At 42.9% G+C, this 16,475-nt stretch overlaps 1 protein-coding gene across 4 annotated transcripts in view; it reads right to left on the bottom strand.

Moving 5' to 3' along the window:
* Positions 1 to 15,940, bottom strand: part of CDC42BPB (CDC42 binding protein kinase beta) — an 81,225-nt gene extending 65,285 nt beyond the window's left edge. For all 4 annotated transcript variants that reach the window (XM_072428299.1, XM_072428301.1, XM_072428302.1 and 1 more), the window contains exon 1: positions 15,665 to 15,940. In XM_072428299.1, the coding sequence (XP_072284400.1) occupies positions 15,665 to 15,839 (175 nt within the window). In that variant the 5' untranslated portion in view covers positions 15,840 to 15,940. The remainder of the gene's footprint in view (positions 1 to 15,664) is intronic.
* Between the last annotated feature and the right edge of the window lie 535 nt (positions 15,941 to 16,475).

The following is a 16,475-nucleotide window of genomic DNA, read 5'->3' as shown; positions in this document are numbered from 1 at the left end:
TAGTAGTTACACATTATGAGAGGTGACAAGGATGAAACATGTACCCATAAGATAAAAAAGATTTTTGGGGACACGTGCACTTATTACAGCCATTAGGCATTTTTGGCTGGGGATGCGAAAAAAAAAAGCACAAATATTTTTCTTTACAACATTTTACAAATCTCCTGCTGAGAGCAAACTAAGGGGAGATATGCACCAAGCTAACCTCCTTATCCGAAATACATGCAGTGCAGAGCTGACCTACCAGGCCTGTTAAACAATGGAGGTCAGAGGTTGTCAGCTGCTGAAGTGATTGCTTCCTTTTCCTGTTCTACCTACTTCCTGGGAAGCTGCAGTTAACCTCTTGACGGCCATGGATGGCGACATATTTTAGAAACTCAGAACATTAAAAATTTATTGGGCTTCATCTAGGGAGAATCAGCAACCTACAAGGCCCCACTGAGACATCTGGGAGGCAGTTCTGACCGATCTTTCCTAATCCATTAAGTTAGGCCAGCTGTCAGCCATGGAAGGCCTGCTACAAATCAACAATTGATGGTGCTCCAAGAGAAATCCTGAAAGGAAAAAAAAATGTATTCCTGTAATGGTGATGATTCTCAATCAACTTATGTTTACATTTTTTTCCTCTGAGGTTTAAATCAAAAGCTCAGGTCTAATGGAAGGGCAGAATTTTGGATTAAAGAATGTCTCAGCCACGAGCAAAACTTTAGATGTGGTGGCTGCTGTCACTTTGAGAATTTCCTTTAATTTCATCAGGGGATTCAGCATGTGGAGGAGCAGCGTTATCACCCAATGGTTCAGTTTGTCATGTCGGTAACAGCACGCTTCACAATTACCGGAGATGCACATGTCTTGCTAGGCATCTGAAACCTGGATGAAGTTGGCTGCACTTGCATTGACCACAATGCACCATGAAATCTCTGCTCCAAACTACTCGGAAACACGTTTCAGCCACTTGCAAAAGCATTTAAGAGCGGTTTATGGAAGCAGATAAGCGGCAGATCACCCTGAGAAGCTGCATGAATCTTCTGGAAAACTGTACTGCAATGTGACTGCAAATAAATGTGCAAAGAGTTACCTCCTGCAATTATTTCAATGAATGGCAGGGATTTGGGGTGGTTGCAGACTGGTTGACACCGACACGTGGTGAACAGCCTGCTAATAAGAAGTTTGTTGGGCAATAATACTTCCTCGCTCCCCTCTTCTCCATAACACAGATTTAGGGTTGGTTTTCTGTATTGCTCAGAAGAGAACAGAAAAGGCTGATAAAGTTTTAGATGTCAGGTCACTGCACAGGAAGAAACATTTATGCAAATTCTTAATAATGCAATGCAATGTTAGCAATGCAGACCAAACAAGCTTTAAATGGAGCCCCTTCCATCATCACAACTTCTGTAGGTACAAACACTATGAAGCAATTAATTCTTAAAATGGACAGAAAAAGAATCAACGTCATTTTTTTCTCTCAGTAGTTCAGCTCTCCCTTTGCAAAACTAGCTCAGCATCTCAGCTCTCCCTGTTCCTCCTCCCAGCAATGGCTAAATAAGCTCAGCTAACCTTTCCTAGGGCACGTTCTACATTTATATTAGAAATCCAAGTCAGTGAGTTAGTAAAACAGGAGGGGGCTTTTAGCTGGATATGCAATTCGATTGCTCCATTGAGTTTATTACCCAATTAGCAAAGATAATATTTGTGCCAGATTGCTTTTGTGTGTCATTAGTTATCAACAGGTTCCGCCTGCACCTATATAACTATATTATGTGTAAAGTAAACAGTCATAAAAACACTTGTAAAAGAGAAAGCAACGTAACGCCATGAAAGCAACGTAAATGGTGATGCAAAACAATTGTAAAACGCTAATCGTTGCAGGGTGGTAACAGTTTTAATAGCGCATTATAAAGAGATGAGAAAGGGATGGGGAAGCTGTGGAGATGCTCAGTGCAGCAATCCAAAGGATTTATTGAGGGTGTATTCAAAAGAAAGTTAAAGTGGACCTGGAATCAGACATATTCAGTGTTCTCCTTTTAGCTGGGCGCACCACCCAGCACCTTTCAGTAACCACCTGGCTGTTTTAGGGTGCTTTTTATTGAAATGACATGTGGTCCTGCTTACCTCCAAGCAACCAAAGAATTCTCTCACCTATTCTAATCCAGGATTGGCTACAAGGAAACAAAGAAAACCCCCAGCCTTATAGTTATATGATGTGCTTGGATTTGACGCTTGCCATTCTATAGAGTTCTCCTTAAAATACCCCCTGCGCTGTTTTATTTATATCTATTGCCTTAGAGGAAATGGTCATCTGACACACTAACCCTGCTTATGGTACGGAGTGCTTTAAGTACATTAGTCTTATTAAATATTAACCGGCCTCTTTCCACGGGGCTCAATTAGGAAGAATGGATACAGGCAAGACTAGTTCTCCAGAACAACATTAGATCAAATTTATGTACTGGACACAGATCTATTGTCCAGCAAAAGGAGTATGTATATATAAAAAAAATGTACTGCACCATTTCATGTATACGTATATATAGAGGTGCCATGGGTATAAATGCTTCTAGCATTCCAGCACTTTCTTTGTAAAGGGTGGCTACATCGGCATACCATGGTATGGCCACCGTCTTTGGCACCCATGTGCATTGAATAATGTGAGAGAAAAGCATTGTAGACTGCTCAGTGTGACACCATGCAACGATACAGCCCAGTGTTGAACCTAGAATTTTTTTTTTTAAGCCAAGTAGCAAGAAATTGTGATCCTAAATTCCCCAGTACAGTCTGTACAACAGAGCTCAGAGCAAGACAGAAGAAACAGCTCAAGCAGCTAATGCAGCACTCAGAACATGTTGCCCAATCCCTACATGGGGCCGGGAAGGAGACCTCTAAGTAAAAGACAGAAAGATCAGGTCCTAACCTTGCTAGAAACTGCCGTGTAAATTTCAGAAAATGGAAATACAAATCCTTTGTGGGTAAAGCAGAATCTTTACATGTATTTCTCTATTTGAGCAGATTCAGCTATAATTAGAAGACAATTATTTTTTTTTTTCTTCCAGAAATACAATCTGATGTATTACATCCCTGACTTGTACACACCTTGGATCCTGAGCACAGAAGTCTATGGATTCCTCTCCGTGTCGGATGTCATTTCCGTCCATCCTTTAATGGCAGTGCCATCTGTCACCCGGCTTTTATCGTTGAGTGATGCATTAACTACGGAGAGGCCACTGCAACACACAGATGTGACCGCACACTTTCTATAAGAGAGGTCACTTGGATGACGGCTGCTGGTGATTACTCCGGTCACACGCCATTTAACACATAATTACAGGGGGGGGGAGAAGCTGAAGAAACCAAAATGTACATGATTAACTTTTAGGTCACTGTTTGGAGAACTGCACAGAGATTCTGAATGTCGGCCATAGGAAAGGTAAAGCATATGCGCACATACTGTATGGGCATGGATTGTGGACACCTGACAGTCACACCTATGCAAACTTGTTGGATAACAATTCAAAAACCATGGGCATGAACATAAAGCAGGCCCTCCATGGTGTGCATACCAGTCTCCAATCTTCTGGAAAGTCCTATCAAAATGTTTTGGGGAAATTTGCACTTCTTCAAGCAAAGCTGTACCTAAAAAGTTGTGAGCAGGCAGGTTCCTTATTGCAAAAGGGATAAGCAATGTCCTTCAGCAATAAAACAAACCTGCTTGTTGCAATCTACTCTATGATGTACAGTAGGCTGCGCATGCACAGCTCACTGTATGCCACCGCTATAGGCGGCTGCCTAAAATGAATTAACTTCTGCAGTGTTCTCCCCAGACCCTTGTAGCTGGGCGCACCACCCAGCACTTTTCAGTAATCACCCGGCTGTTTTTGGAAGATTACTGAAGAGTTAGGTCACAATAAAGAGGAGGCCACCTGTCTACAATTTCTTCCCACACAGCTTTAAAATAAATTCTGGGTTGAACACTGTGTTGTGCACAAGCATGGGAGTTGATAACTATTCTTACCTGCCTGATCACAGCCTAGCTGTCAAATTTTGCTGAGCATTAGCATTCTGGCTTGCCTTGCGGGTGCCTTAGAGAGAGTTGCATCATCCGGCCCGGCCACCTAAAATGGCCAAAGATTGGGATATGGAAGGGAAAAGCTGGTGGCGCCTGGAAAGGAAAAAAAAGTCTTTGCCTGCCACGGAAAGGGGTGAGTATTGATTGGGTTTAGTTTTGCTTTAAAGGACCGAATGAAAATGCTGAAACTGGAGTTAGTCAACAAGAAAAAATAAAGCAAAGGGGAGGTAACTTTTTTGTAATTGCAGAAGAGACATCACCTGTCCATTAATAGGTAACCTGCCTGCAGCTTTTTATTTTACATCCATACTAAGTCCTTATGCTTCTCTATGCAATGCAGCATGATTACAAATGGTGGGAGGAGTAAGGGTGTTGTAGAAAGCTTCCTGAAAAAAGGTGTTATCGCTTATGTGTGATGCTCAGCAGCCATGATTGCAGGAACTATAATCCATAAAAAGGAATAACGGAGGCTGGATATTACCTAACCAGGAAATGAGGCATGCTCTATCTGATTTGCTGCAGCTTCTACTGTATATTGCAAGTGTGCAGTGAAATCAGAGTTAGTCCAAAAGATGAATTTGTACAATTGTGCAAAACTAAAGGGAAGACTAGAAATCAGCTTTAACTTGAACTTATGCCACTGCGAGTAGGTGGAGAAGTAGCAGTTTATAACGTTCCAATGCAGTCTACAGCAAGCGGTGAGGACCATAGGTATAATTTTATAATTCCTGACCTATAATACCAATTCTTGACATCAGCTGCATCTTTTCTTGTCTGGATCGAGCAGTCTTTTAACTCTGAATTTTTACTAATTACAACAAAACATTACAAGTCCAAGCAAACTACACAGTCGTAACCTTGAAAGCAAAGTTTACACCTCCCTAAAGTGTTGTGTTATTCCAATCCCTATAAACAGGAAATAAAATTTCCTGCCTCCAGCTCGTATTTTGGGCACAGGATTTGCTGAAATGTTACTGCACGTTCTGTCCAGAACTCTTATGGTTCTTCCATTATCAGTTCAGGTTTGTTAAAAAAAGGAAAAAGCATTACTGTAAAGCCATCTCTTCTGGCATGGGCTGATATTTTCCTCCATCAGTCTGCATTTATCATCCTTAAGAAGCCAGGTACATTCATAACATACAAAGCATCTGCTGAATAATATTTACTTTCAAAGGACTTTGTGTGTATACAAATAATACTTCAGTCTGTTAGAACAGCCAGCATAATATATGCAGGTACAGCACTTCAAAGACTTGCAAGCACCAAACACAAGGCACTTCATTCTGGAGGGTTATTGAAGTTTATATATTGCCAAAACTTTGCGCTTGTAATGGAAAAAGTAAGGACAGCTTCACAATGGTCATTTTTTTTCCTGTCCTTGCCCTGCTGGGGAGATTTCCATTCACTTCCTGCCATGGATAAGCAACAGGATGTGAGATGAGATTTCCACCAAGTGAAGGAAATCCACCACCAAGATCAGCAATTCTCAACCAGGGTTCATCTAGAAATTGCTAGAGTTTCCTTGAACTGTGGCCGATTGACCTCCCATTCATGATGCCGGCACAGTTAAAGGGCCAACACCACTTGGAAGAGCCAGCTACATGACTTCAATGTGGTTTTAGTTGCCTATAAAGGTGGTTTTGCAGGCACCATTTATTCCTAATCACCAATTTGAAAGACTAGACGGGTTTTAGCAGTGGTTCCCCAAACTATTTTACAGGTTCCTCAATGGTAAAAAGGTAGCAGAAGGCTGACCTAAACAGATGTTACAGGAGACTACTTACCATCATCTCCTGTTCTGTTATTACTATTATTAACTAGCATTTATATAGTGCCGACATATTACGCAGCGCTGTACAAAGTCCATAGTCATGTCACTAGCTGTCCCTTAAAGAGGTTCACAATCTAATGTCCCTACCATAGTCACATGTCACATGTCACAGTCTAAGGTCAATTTGAGGGGAAACCAATTAACCTAACTGCATGTTTTTGGAATGTGGGAGGAAACTGGAGTACCCGGAGGAAATGCACATAAACACAGAGAGAAGCTGCAAAAAACTCCATGCTGATTCTGAGATTCTAACATGGATTCAACTTTACATTTACCTTCTGCCCAAAGAACAATGGACACCAGTGGATCTTAGCACTGAGGGGGCACAGAGCAATAAACCTGGCTGAGGGTTCCATTACCACTCAATGGGGAAAAAAGGCAATACACATGTTAAGTTTGCGTTGCTGCGGTATAAAGATGAATTCTAGCCCACTAATGAGAAAATGCAATGGGCTGTTATCCAGCAAACACAGCAACTCTGCTTAAAACTGAACGCCAGGTAGAAATAAAAACAGCAATAAACGAAACTATAAGTATAAACAGATGAAGATGAACTAATTTGAGCCTCTTGGTAATCTGTATCCAGAATCTCCAGACTGGGAGAAAACAGGGAAGAGCTATAGGTCAACCAGGTTGGGCTTTATGATCCCGTGCTGACACTGACCCTACTGACAGTAAGAGAGAGCAGAGAGAAGAGATTATTCGTTGTTGCTCCTCTTTTATCAATAATTCGGAAGATTTACCACAATGAGTTTATTACCTGCATCCTTATGAGGAGACTGGCTGTACTTTGTATCAGGTCTGTGTAAATCACAGGACAGAAATACAGATCCTTTTGAAGGTAAAAAAAAAAAAAAGCCCCAAAGGGCGAAGGCATGCTGGAGGCCATCATTAATAAAAATAGAAATCAATGGGGTAATGACCGGTGTACATGGGATAAGGAAACCCAGTGGGGATGCTTTACAAATAAAAGGCACAATGAAGATTGTTGGAAGGGGGAGAAAGGCTATGCACACACGTGCAATAATTGCAATAATCTTTCACGATCCTTTCCAACGACTAACGACTGCACAATGCATGAATGAACAGCTCCATTCTGCTCTATGGAGAGGATTGGGAGAATGATGGAGCGACAACCCGTTCTCCTCCTTTACTTGCTTTAAGATCGTCTTTTATCGTCGGTGGATCCGCCAGGACGGTTGTTTGGATGATGGACTACAAGCGCTGTACACATGCAAGATTCCGTCTGATATCAGCCCTGAGCCGATTATCAGACAAGAAGCATTGCACGTGTTTACCCAGCCAAAGATAAGTAATGAACCAAAGGAGTTGCACATCTAAGTTGCAGCTGAACATTTTCTGTATAACTTCAGGTAGATTGTAAACCACTTCATCATCAACACAATGAGGAATGGTGTTTAATGCGCTGAATCCCTGTGTTGTGTCTGCTGCAGTCGGTGTGTATACACAGCAGCTTAGAGAAATTGCTCACAGAAATTCCAGAGATTATAGGACACCTTCCAGAACTGGGATGGGCAGGAAGAGGAAGTAGGATGTGCAATTGGTTATTGCGCCGTGTTACCTGCGTTCAGTATCACCCCAGCAATGTGTGCCAAATCAACATTGCAATCACAGTACGATAGAGCGGGTCAATGGTATGACCGAGTAAACCAACTGCTAGGCCTTGTAGAACAGGAACTGAGATAGAGAAAATGTTAGGTCAACCCTTGTCCTGACACTCAAATTTATTCTGAGTGCAGAATCTGAGATTAGGTGGAAAAATAATAAATCTACCAAGTACTATTTCTAGGTGAAATATAACACTAATACAGCAAAATAAAGAGCACTTATGTTATAGGATTGTACTAGCTAGATTACATTTTTTTAATTATAAAAAGGGATTTAAAATGAAGGTGAAAACTATTTTTAACATACAGATCACTCCTGGGGTAATAATTCTTTAGAAGACAAGGAACCACTGTGCAAGCCAACTAAAGTGGCACATATGGAGACGTGTGTCCTGGATGATCATCATGCAAAGGACCCATAGGACGGGCACACCTTCAAGGGAGCCCATACATAGGTACACAGCCGTTGCAAAGTGCACCACTGGCACGTCGATGGTAGATATGGACTCATCAAAGCCATCAGTGCCAACAATGGGTGAAATGGGTAATGATCATCTTTAGTGTCTAAAGCAGCCTTTAGCAACCTTGGGAGAATCCTTGAAATAACATTCAGGTCAATAGGAAACCCTGCTCTATAATTACTATATCCATAGCTCACAGTTAGCAAAGTAAATCAGTAGGGATCACATCACTTTTACACCCTTATAGCCAAAAAGATCATTGGGGATCATTTAATGTGACCTGAGTGGCACATGCTCAAGGAACCCCTAGCAACATCTGGAGAAACGCTGGTCTGCAGAATCCCTACCTGAACACTATCTCTAAAAATAATTCTCCTAAAACTTTGAATTCTTATTTTTAACCAAACAAATAACCCTCATCATACCCAACTCTCAAAAAGTGAGCAGTAAACTTTAGTCATGATCCACCACTATTACTCCCCATACCACTATCAGCCCCCTTCCTTACCAAAATGTTGGACAAATAAATCCTAAATAGGGCAGTGTGGACATATCAGTAGTTGTGGGCTTCACAGAGACACAGACTGTGATAGACTAAACATTGGATGACACAGACACACCAGAGCAAGATGATATGGACAGACCAGAACAAGATACACCAGATGCTATGAAAACATCCCTACCAGATGTAAATGATGGGGCGGCCATTGGAAAAAGATTGATATATCACATGAGAAGAATCAGATCTCAGAATCTCTAGGATGGCGCAACATCAACAACCATTGTTTTCCTGTTTTTTTGCCATTTTTGTTTTATCACAAACTGCTCCTGCTTTATAATGGTTGGGATAACTACAACCTACATCAGCGTACCCCAATCAGGGTTCCATAAATCTCAAGGGTTCCACCAGAAGTTTCTATGGGTTCCTTGAGAATGAGCAATTGATGACTCTCAGGTCAGTTTAAGTGACTCCAATGATCTTTTTGGCTATCTGCAAGGCTGGCAATTCTTCCCAATGGCCAGCAATGTAAGAAGAATTCATCCCACTGACCACCACACTAATGTACTGTGAGCTGTGATATAGTAATTATAGGAGGGGTTCCCTGAAGACATGAAAGGTCATTTCCCATGTGAAAATGTTGATAAAAACTGACCTAGGTATTGATGCACCAGGTGAGATGTAGGCTCCATGGTAGCATGGTGCAAACCACAAACCTAGACCAAGCATAAAGCCAGAGAAATCTGAAAAGTCTGATTTGGAAAACTCAACCCAAGTCAGTACCTCTTGGTATTAAAGTCAGAATCCACACGACAGTCCCTGAGTGTGCGCTTTTAGAAATCCTTCTACTATAAACACACATATATACAATGCTTTCCAAGACATTCCTACCACCATATATACTACACACATAGAACTTTCCAGGACATTCCTACCACCATGTATACTACATACATAAATATTTGGACAGAGATAACTTTTTCTGTACATTACAATTAATTTTAAATGAAACAACTCAGATGCAGTTGAACTGCAGACTTTCAACTTTAATTCAGTGGGTTGAACAGAAAGATTGCATAAAAATCACAATCAATTCATTTCAGGGGCTCCAAAGTAATTGGACAAATTAAAAAGCTGAAAATAAAATGTTGATTTCTAATACTTGGTTGAAAACTCTTTGCTGGCAATGACAGCCTGTAGTGTTGAACTCATGGACATCACCAGATGCTGGGTATCCTCCTTTTTAATGCTCTGCCAGGCCTTTACTGCAGCGGCTTTCAGTTGCTGTTTGTTTGTGGGCCTTTCTGTCCGAAGTTTAGTCTTCAACAAGTGAAATGCAAGTGACTTGGCCATTCAAGAATATTCGACTTTGCTTTAATAAACTGCTGGGTTGCTTTGGCTGTATGTTTTGGGTCATTGTCCATCTGTATTATGAAATGCCTTCCAATCAATGTGACTGCATTTAGCTGGATTTGAGCAGACAGTATGTCTCTGAACACCTCAGAATTCATTCGGCTGCTTCTGTCCTGTGTCACATCATGGATAAACACTAGTGTCCCAGTGCCATGGCAGCCATGCATGCCCAAGCCATCACACTGCCTCCGCCATGTTTTACAGATGATGTGCTATGCTTTGGATCATGAGATGTTCCACACCTTCTCTATACTTTTTTCTTGCCATCATTCTGGGAAAGGTTGATCTTGGTTTCATCTGTCCAAAGAATGTTTTGCCAGAACAGTGCTGGCTTTTTTAGATGTTTTTCAGCAAAGTCCAAGCTAGCCTTTCTCTTCTTGAGGCTTATGCGTGCCATGCACCTTGCAGTGCACCCTCTGTATTTACTTTCATGCAGTCTTCTCTTTATGGTAGACTTGGATACCGATATGCCTACTTCCTGGAGAGTGTTGGTCACTTGGTTGGCTGTTTTGAAGGGGTTTCTCTTCACCATGGAAAATGATTCTGCCATAATCCACCACTGTTGTCTTCCGTGGACGTCCAGGTCTTTTGGCGTTGCTGAGTTCACCAGTCCTTTATTTCTTATGTTGTACAAAACTGTAGATTTTGCCACTCCTAATATTGTAGTAATTTCTCGGATTGTTTTTTTCTGTTTTTGCAGCTTATGGATGGCTTGTTTCACCTGCATGCTGACCGCATGTTGTCTGTTCACAGCAAAATCGTCCACATACAAGCACCCCCGCTCAAATCAACTCCAGGCCTTTTATCTGCTTAATTGATAATGACATAACGAAAGAGTTGCCTACACCAGCCCATGAAATAGACTTTGAGTCAATTGTCCAATTACTGTTGAGCCCCTGAAATGAAGTGATTGTGTAAATAAAAGGCTTTAGTTCCTCACATTTTTATGCAATCTTTTTGTTCAACCCACTGAATTGAAGCTGAAAGTCTGCAGTTCAACTGCATCTGAGTTGTTTCATTTAAAATTAATTGTGGTAATGTACAGAACCAAAATGAGAAAAAAGTTGTCTCTGTCCAAATATTTATGAACCTAACTGTACATAGCACTTTCCAGGACTACCGTACTAGTATCGTACTACCATATATACAACATACATAGAATTATCCAGGACATTCCTGCTACCATATATAAGACATACATAGTACTTTCCAAGACACTGCCATCAATCAAACTACAAGAATGTGACTGAATGTCAGCCCTGGGTTCAGATCTGTATACAGCACTCAAAGCGTGTCCAGCTGCTCGTTATACGCTCCTCAGCAATTTCCTCATGTATCCATGCATATTTTCCTTTGCATTAAGTCTGCAGACAAGGAGATGTCATGAGGCTTAAATTTACTGAAAACTTGCAGGCGTTCGGGGAAGGAGCTCTATAGGTATAGTAAACATTTACAGGAAGAGATTCCAGACACCCTGCACTTACATGGAACCAGATGTAGGCTGGGCTTGGAAACATCACATTGTAACAAAATGATTCAGAAAAGTAACGCTACGATTAACAACCAGCAAAAATAGTTTTGAGAATAATAAATTATGATATACAAAAACAGAGCCAAATGTGTCCAGAAAACGGAATTCTTGGAGTGTTTTAATAAATAAGCCTGGTAATAGAAGTAGGTTCAGCTTTCCTATAGAAACCTAAAGGGTCATTCAACATTTTTTGGACGCTTTAAACAGCACCAAAAAAAGTTTTTCAAGTTGTAAAAACCTGAGCATTCTATACAAGATACAATGAATATCATCAATATCAATATCAATGAGTTCAGCCCAGCTGGGTGCGACGAAATTCTAAGTGGGTGGCAGCCTCTGAATTGTGACCCAACTCACTCAAGCCGGGTGGTGACTGAAAAGTGCCGGGCGGTGTGCCCAGCTAAAAGGGGCCAGGAGAACACTGAATGCGTAAAAGTGTATAAAGGCTTATCTTGTTTGTGTTAATTAGAATATGGATCCCTGTAGATTTATTCATTGCTGCCCAATTCCCAATGAGAGTTTATTCCACTTCCGGTCCTGGAGACATTAAAGGAAGATATCTGGTATCCCAGTTGTCAATGAAACAAAGGTTCTCATTGGAAGCACAGGCTTACATTTTGGATTTTCCATCACTATTGCTTGTTGTACCAATGCAGTATTCTCCCCAGAAATGTTTTAAGCTGGGTGGGAACAGGATGTAAGTGGGTAGCAGCCCCTCTATCATGACCCGACATTTTAGTAAGTACCCAAAAACAGCCAGGTGGTTACTGTAAAGTGCCGTGTGGTGTCGGGGAGAACACTGAATATGTAAAAGTACAAAACTTCATGGTGTTTTTGTTGGCTAGAATAGAAGATCCCCGACAGTAGAACACTGCAATGGCAACCAGGACAAATAGAGCGAGTAAATCTCTCAGGAACTTGGGCATTGATATAAATCAGAATAGGCTCATCCAGGTATATTATATATATAACAGTTGAAGGTGTGGCAACACAAGACATCTCAGAACATAAAGAACTGCAAACAAAACATAAAATTTGGATTTCCTTGGAAGATACTGCTAAGATTTAAAGCTTCTCCTAAGCACCACAGCAGCCATAAACACAGTGCAGACCTATTGCACGCTCCTGTCCAGCACTTCCTTGATTTGCAGCTATTATTGCACAGGGTGGCCGGGAATCAATAGGAACGCTATGCAAAATCACTGACTTCCTCTATTCTTATCACAGCAAGTCTGCATCACCTTATTGAATGTTACCGAGATTCTGATCACACTTATAGAACTTTTGGAAAAGCACGTCCTTACCTGACCCCCCACATCCCCAGACAGGTAATAAATAGCACTCAAGGATTGTGACATCTCTGGCCTGCAAAATTAGCTAGAAAGTTAGACAAAGGTGGATTTACACTTTTAAGAGGATTAAGTCACTTGTGCCGCGCTCACATCCCAGACACGTCTTTCTAGTCAAAGGACATTGTAAACAAGCAGCAGCAATCTCAATGTAAACCACAGAGACGCCTGAAATGACAGCTCGACGAGCCAGAGTACAGCAAATCCAGCAACAACAAGTGTAAGGAAATCAAATATGCAGCAAATACAGACAGATAAAACGATGACAAGTGGTTACAAAATAAGCAACGGCTGACAATTTACGTGAATTTAAGTTTCAATATGATTGGCATTATGTGGGTGTTTGATCCAGGAGATAATCTGTCACCCCAACACAACTTCCGGTCTTACTATCACCAGGCTGTACGGGGCTTTAAAAAGCAAAAAAATTGTGCAAAGACCACAATGTAGAGTCAACGTCAGTAGTTTCTGTATTATTTCTCCAGCTGCCATCAGAATGCCACAGACCCATCACAATGCCAGCTTGCCCACAATGCCAAACCATACATTTCCTGTCTAAAGTGCCCTCGTCCTGCAAAAACCATCCAGGGCAACTCCTATTATATATATAATTGGTGCGTTGCCCCGGATGACCCCTCAGTAGTATGTTGGTGATGTTCCTGAACCTCACGTGTCCTACATCCCATTTCCTGTGTGATGCCTCACATATAACCCCCGGCCCCCCTGCAATAAAGCTCCAAATCATTTCCTATGGGACATCCTTCCTATGACTTATCCGTACGATACCCATTGTGTCTTCTGGATTTTATGTCCTACATGTGTGGTGCCTCTATGTGCAACCCCTGCATCATTTCCTCCTTCCTGTGTCTGTCATCTGGAATGACCTCATTCTATGTATGGCACTACCCTGAGAGATACCCCCGTGAATTCCTTCTATGCCAATGGTGCACACCATATTGTCCAACCAACTCCTTCTGCTATATGCCCACGCTATACAAAATTCACAGGTCTTGACTCTCTAGGTCTGTCTGTTCTCTAGCATACGACTTCTCTGTGTGGTATTTTAAACCATCTTTTTATGATGCCCAAAGTGCCCTCTCTACATGGTGTCTGTCACATCAGTACTTGGTCAGCTGTTCTCTTTTCTAACACAGTACCTTGCCTTTATAGTACCTGGAATGCTCGGTCACCCACAGTGCCCACTCCCAAGCATCTTACTATTCTAAGCCCTCCCTGCCAGTTTCTCTACATGGTGCCCACAGTGCCCTCTCTATATAGCATTTGTCACATCTTTATTTCGCCAGCTGTGCTCTTTATGATGCTTTGTGCTTCTCTACATGGTGCCCACAGCGCCCACCTTGTTTAGTTCCTCACACCTTTACAAGATCATTTTCACTGAGCTCTTTCTGCATAAAGTATGAAGTCTCCATATTCTTCATTCCTGGCACCTGCCAAGCACGGTACCTGGCACAATGCCTGATTATATTTCATGGTGCCCAGTACCATACCCTGTATCTTCACCATATTATGCCATTCCACTATAGTGCCCATCATCTTCTATATAGTGCCCATCATCTTCTATACAGTGTCTATTGTGTCCTCATTGTCACTGTACATGGCACACACACTATACTCACTCTCTTTACTATGCCCTTTTGTGATACCCAACACTCTCCCTCTATCTTGCCCACAGTGCCCTATCTCTTTACGATGTCCAATGCCATCCCTGCTAATTTTGTATACATAGCTCGTCCAATATGGTACCCAGCACCCCATTTATATGATGCACACTGTGCCCTCCATGTCATTGTACCTCGCAGACTTTCTCTACTATGCCCTTTCTGCAAGATACATGGGCACCATACAGGGAGAGTGCAGGGTATGTGGCACTCTGATATCCAGCACCAAAGCTGGGCATACAGGGCTCTCTCACTGTAGTACCCAGAATCCACTATATAAGATGCCCACTGTGCTCTCCTAGTGTGGTACTCATCACCCTCTATAAATATTGCTTATTGTGCCCTGGTACCGGTACCCAGTACACTGTCCATACTATGTCCTTCTTGTGAGATACCCAGCAATGTATGGTGCCCACTGTGCCCCATATGTATGGTATGTAAAATTATCTCTTTATGATGTCCAGTGCCATCCCTGACAAGGCTTTCCCAGGGTGGCACCCAGCACCCTCTGTATATGATGCCCACCTTGTCATGGTGCCTGGCACTCTCCATTCAATGCCCATTTTGTAATATACCCAGCACTCGTCCTTGGCATTCTCTCTAATATTCAGTGCCATTGCTGCCACCTTCTGGATACAAAGATCTCCCAGGGTGGCACTCAACACCCTCTGTATACAGTGTCCACTGTGTCCTCCTAGTGTGGCACACATATAAATAAACAATGCATATACAATACCCACTGTGCCAACCTTGTCATGGTACCTGGCACCGTCCATTCCATGCCCATTCTGTAAGATACCCATGTACTTGCCATTCTCTGATATTCAGTGCCACCCTCTGTATACAAAGCTCTGCCAGGGTAGCACCCAGCACCCTCTGCATACCATGCCCACTGTGTCCTCCTAATGTGGCATTCATCACCCTTTATATATGATGCCCACCAAGTCATAGTACATGGCACTCTCCATTCTGTAATATACCCAGCACTCACCTTTGGCATTCTCTGATATTCAGTGCCATCCCTGCCAGCTTCTGTATACAGGCTCACCCAGGGTGGCACCCAGCACCATGTGTATACAATGCCCCGTGTATATTGGGCCTGGCACACCCCCTGCATGTTGCCCACCCATTGCACCCCCCCTGCATGTTGCCCACCCATTGCACCCTCCCTGCATGGCTCTGATGCCCCCACACCCATGGTCGCACTCACCCCAGTCCAGGAACTCGGTGACATACTTGTCCCGGCGGAGTGTTGTGTTGCTGCACTCGGTGTACAGGCAGAGCAGAACGTCCAGCAGAGTCTCCACACTGAGCGCCGCTTCATTCCTCTGCGGCCCGTCCAGCAGCAGCTGCTCCAGCCGCTTCAGCCGAACCTTGGCCGACATACTGCCTCCTCAACGCTAAATCCCCACCGAACCAAACACCGGGCTCACCGCCTCCACCTCCCGCTGCCCAACATGGCCGCCACTGCCGACCGGGAGACGCGGCCCCGCCCACCGGAAAGGAATGTCCCAGCTGACGTCACCGCGATCCTGGAAGAGCCCCCTTCCGGCCGTCGGCTGTACTGCACATCCATAGGGAATAGTTAGAGCTACGGGACTCCGCGAGGGACAAAACTCCTCAATGTGCGCTGCTGCTCCTCCCTATCAGTGGCTGCTTCCTGGGTCAGCAGCAGGTATTGAGCTGGAATTGTGAATGCACAAAACAGAAACTGAACAGAACATAATAATAAGAACAAAAAAAAAATCCCAGGGAAATGCAGCTTGCTTTATCAGAATTGGCAACAATATACAACAATTACTGCTGAAAAAAGGGAAAGCTTGTTGTATTTATAGCTAGGAGATGGTCAGAGACTGCAGACATGGTACCGGAGATGGTCAGAGACTGCAGACATGGTACCGGAGATGGTCAGAGACTGCAGACATGGTACCGGAGATGGTCAGAGACTGCGGACATGGTACCGGAGATGGTCAGAGACTGCAGACATGGTACCGGAGATGGTCACCATCTCTTCCTTGAGA

The sequence above is a fragment of the Pyxicephalus adspersus genome, chromosome 12 (assembly GCF_032062135.1).
Source record: "Pyxicephalus adspersus chromosome 12, UCB_Pads_2.0, whole genome shotgun sequence".
In the NCBI taxonomy this organism is placed as follows: domain Eukaryota; kingdom Metazoa; phylum Chordata; class Amphibia; order Anura; family Pyxicephalidae; genus Pyxicephalus; species Pyxicephalus adspersus.
The sequence above is the reverse complement of the archived record's forward strand: the minus strand, read 5'-3'. Positions and strand labels throughout refer to the sequence as shown.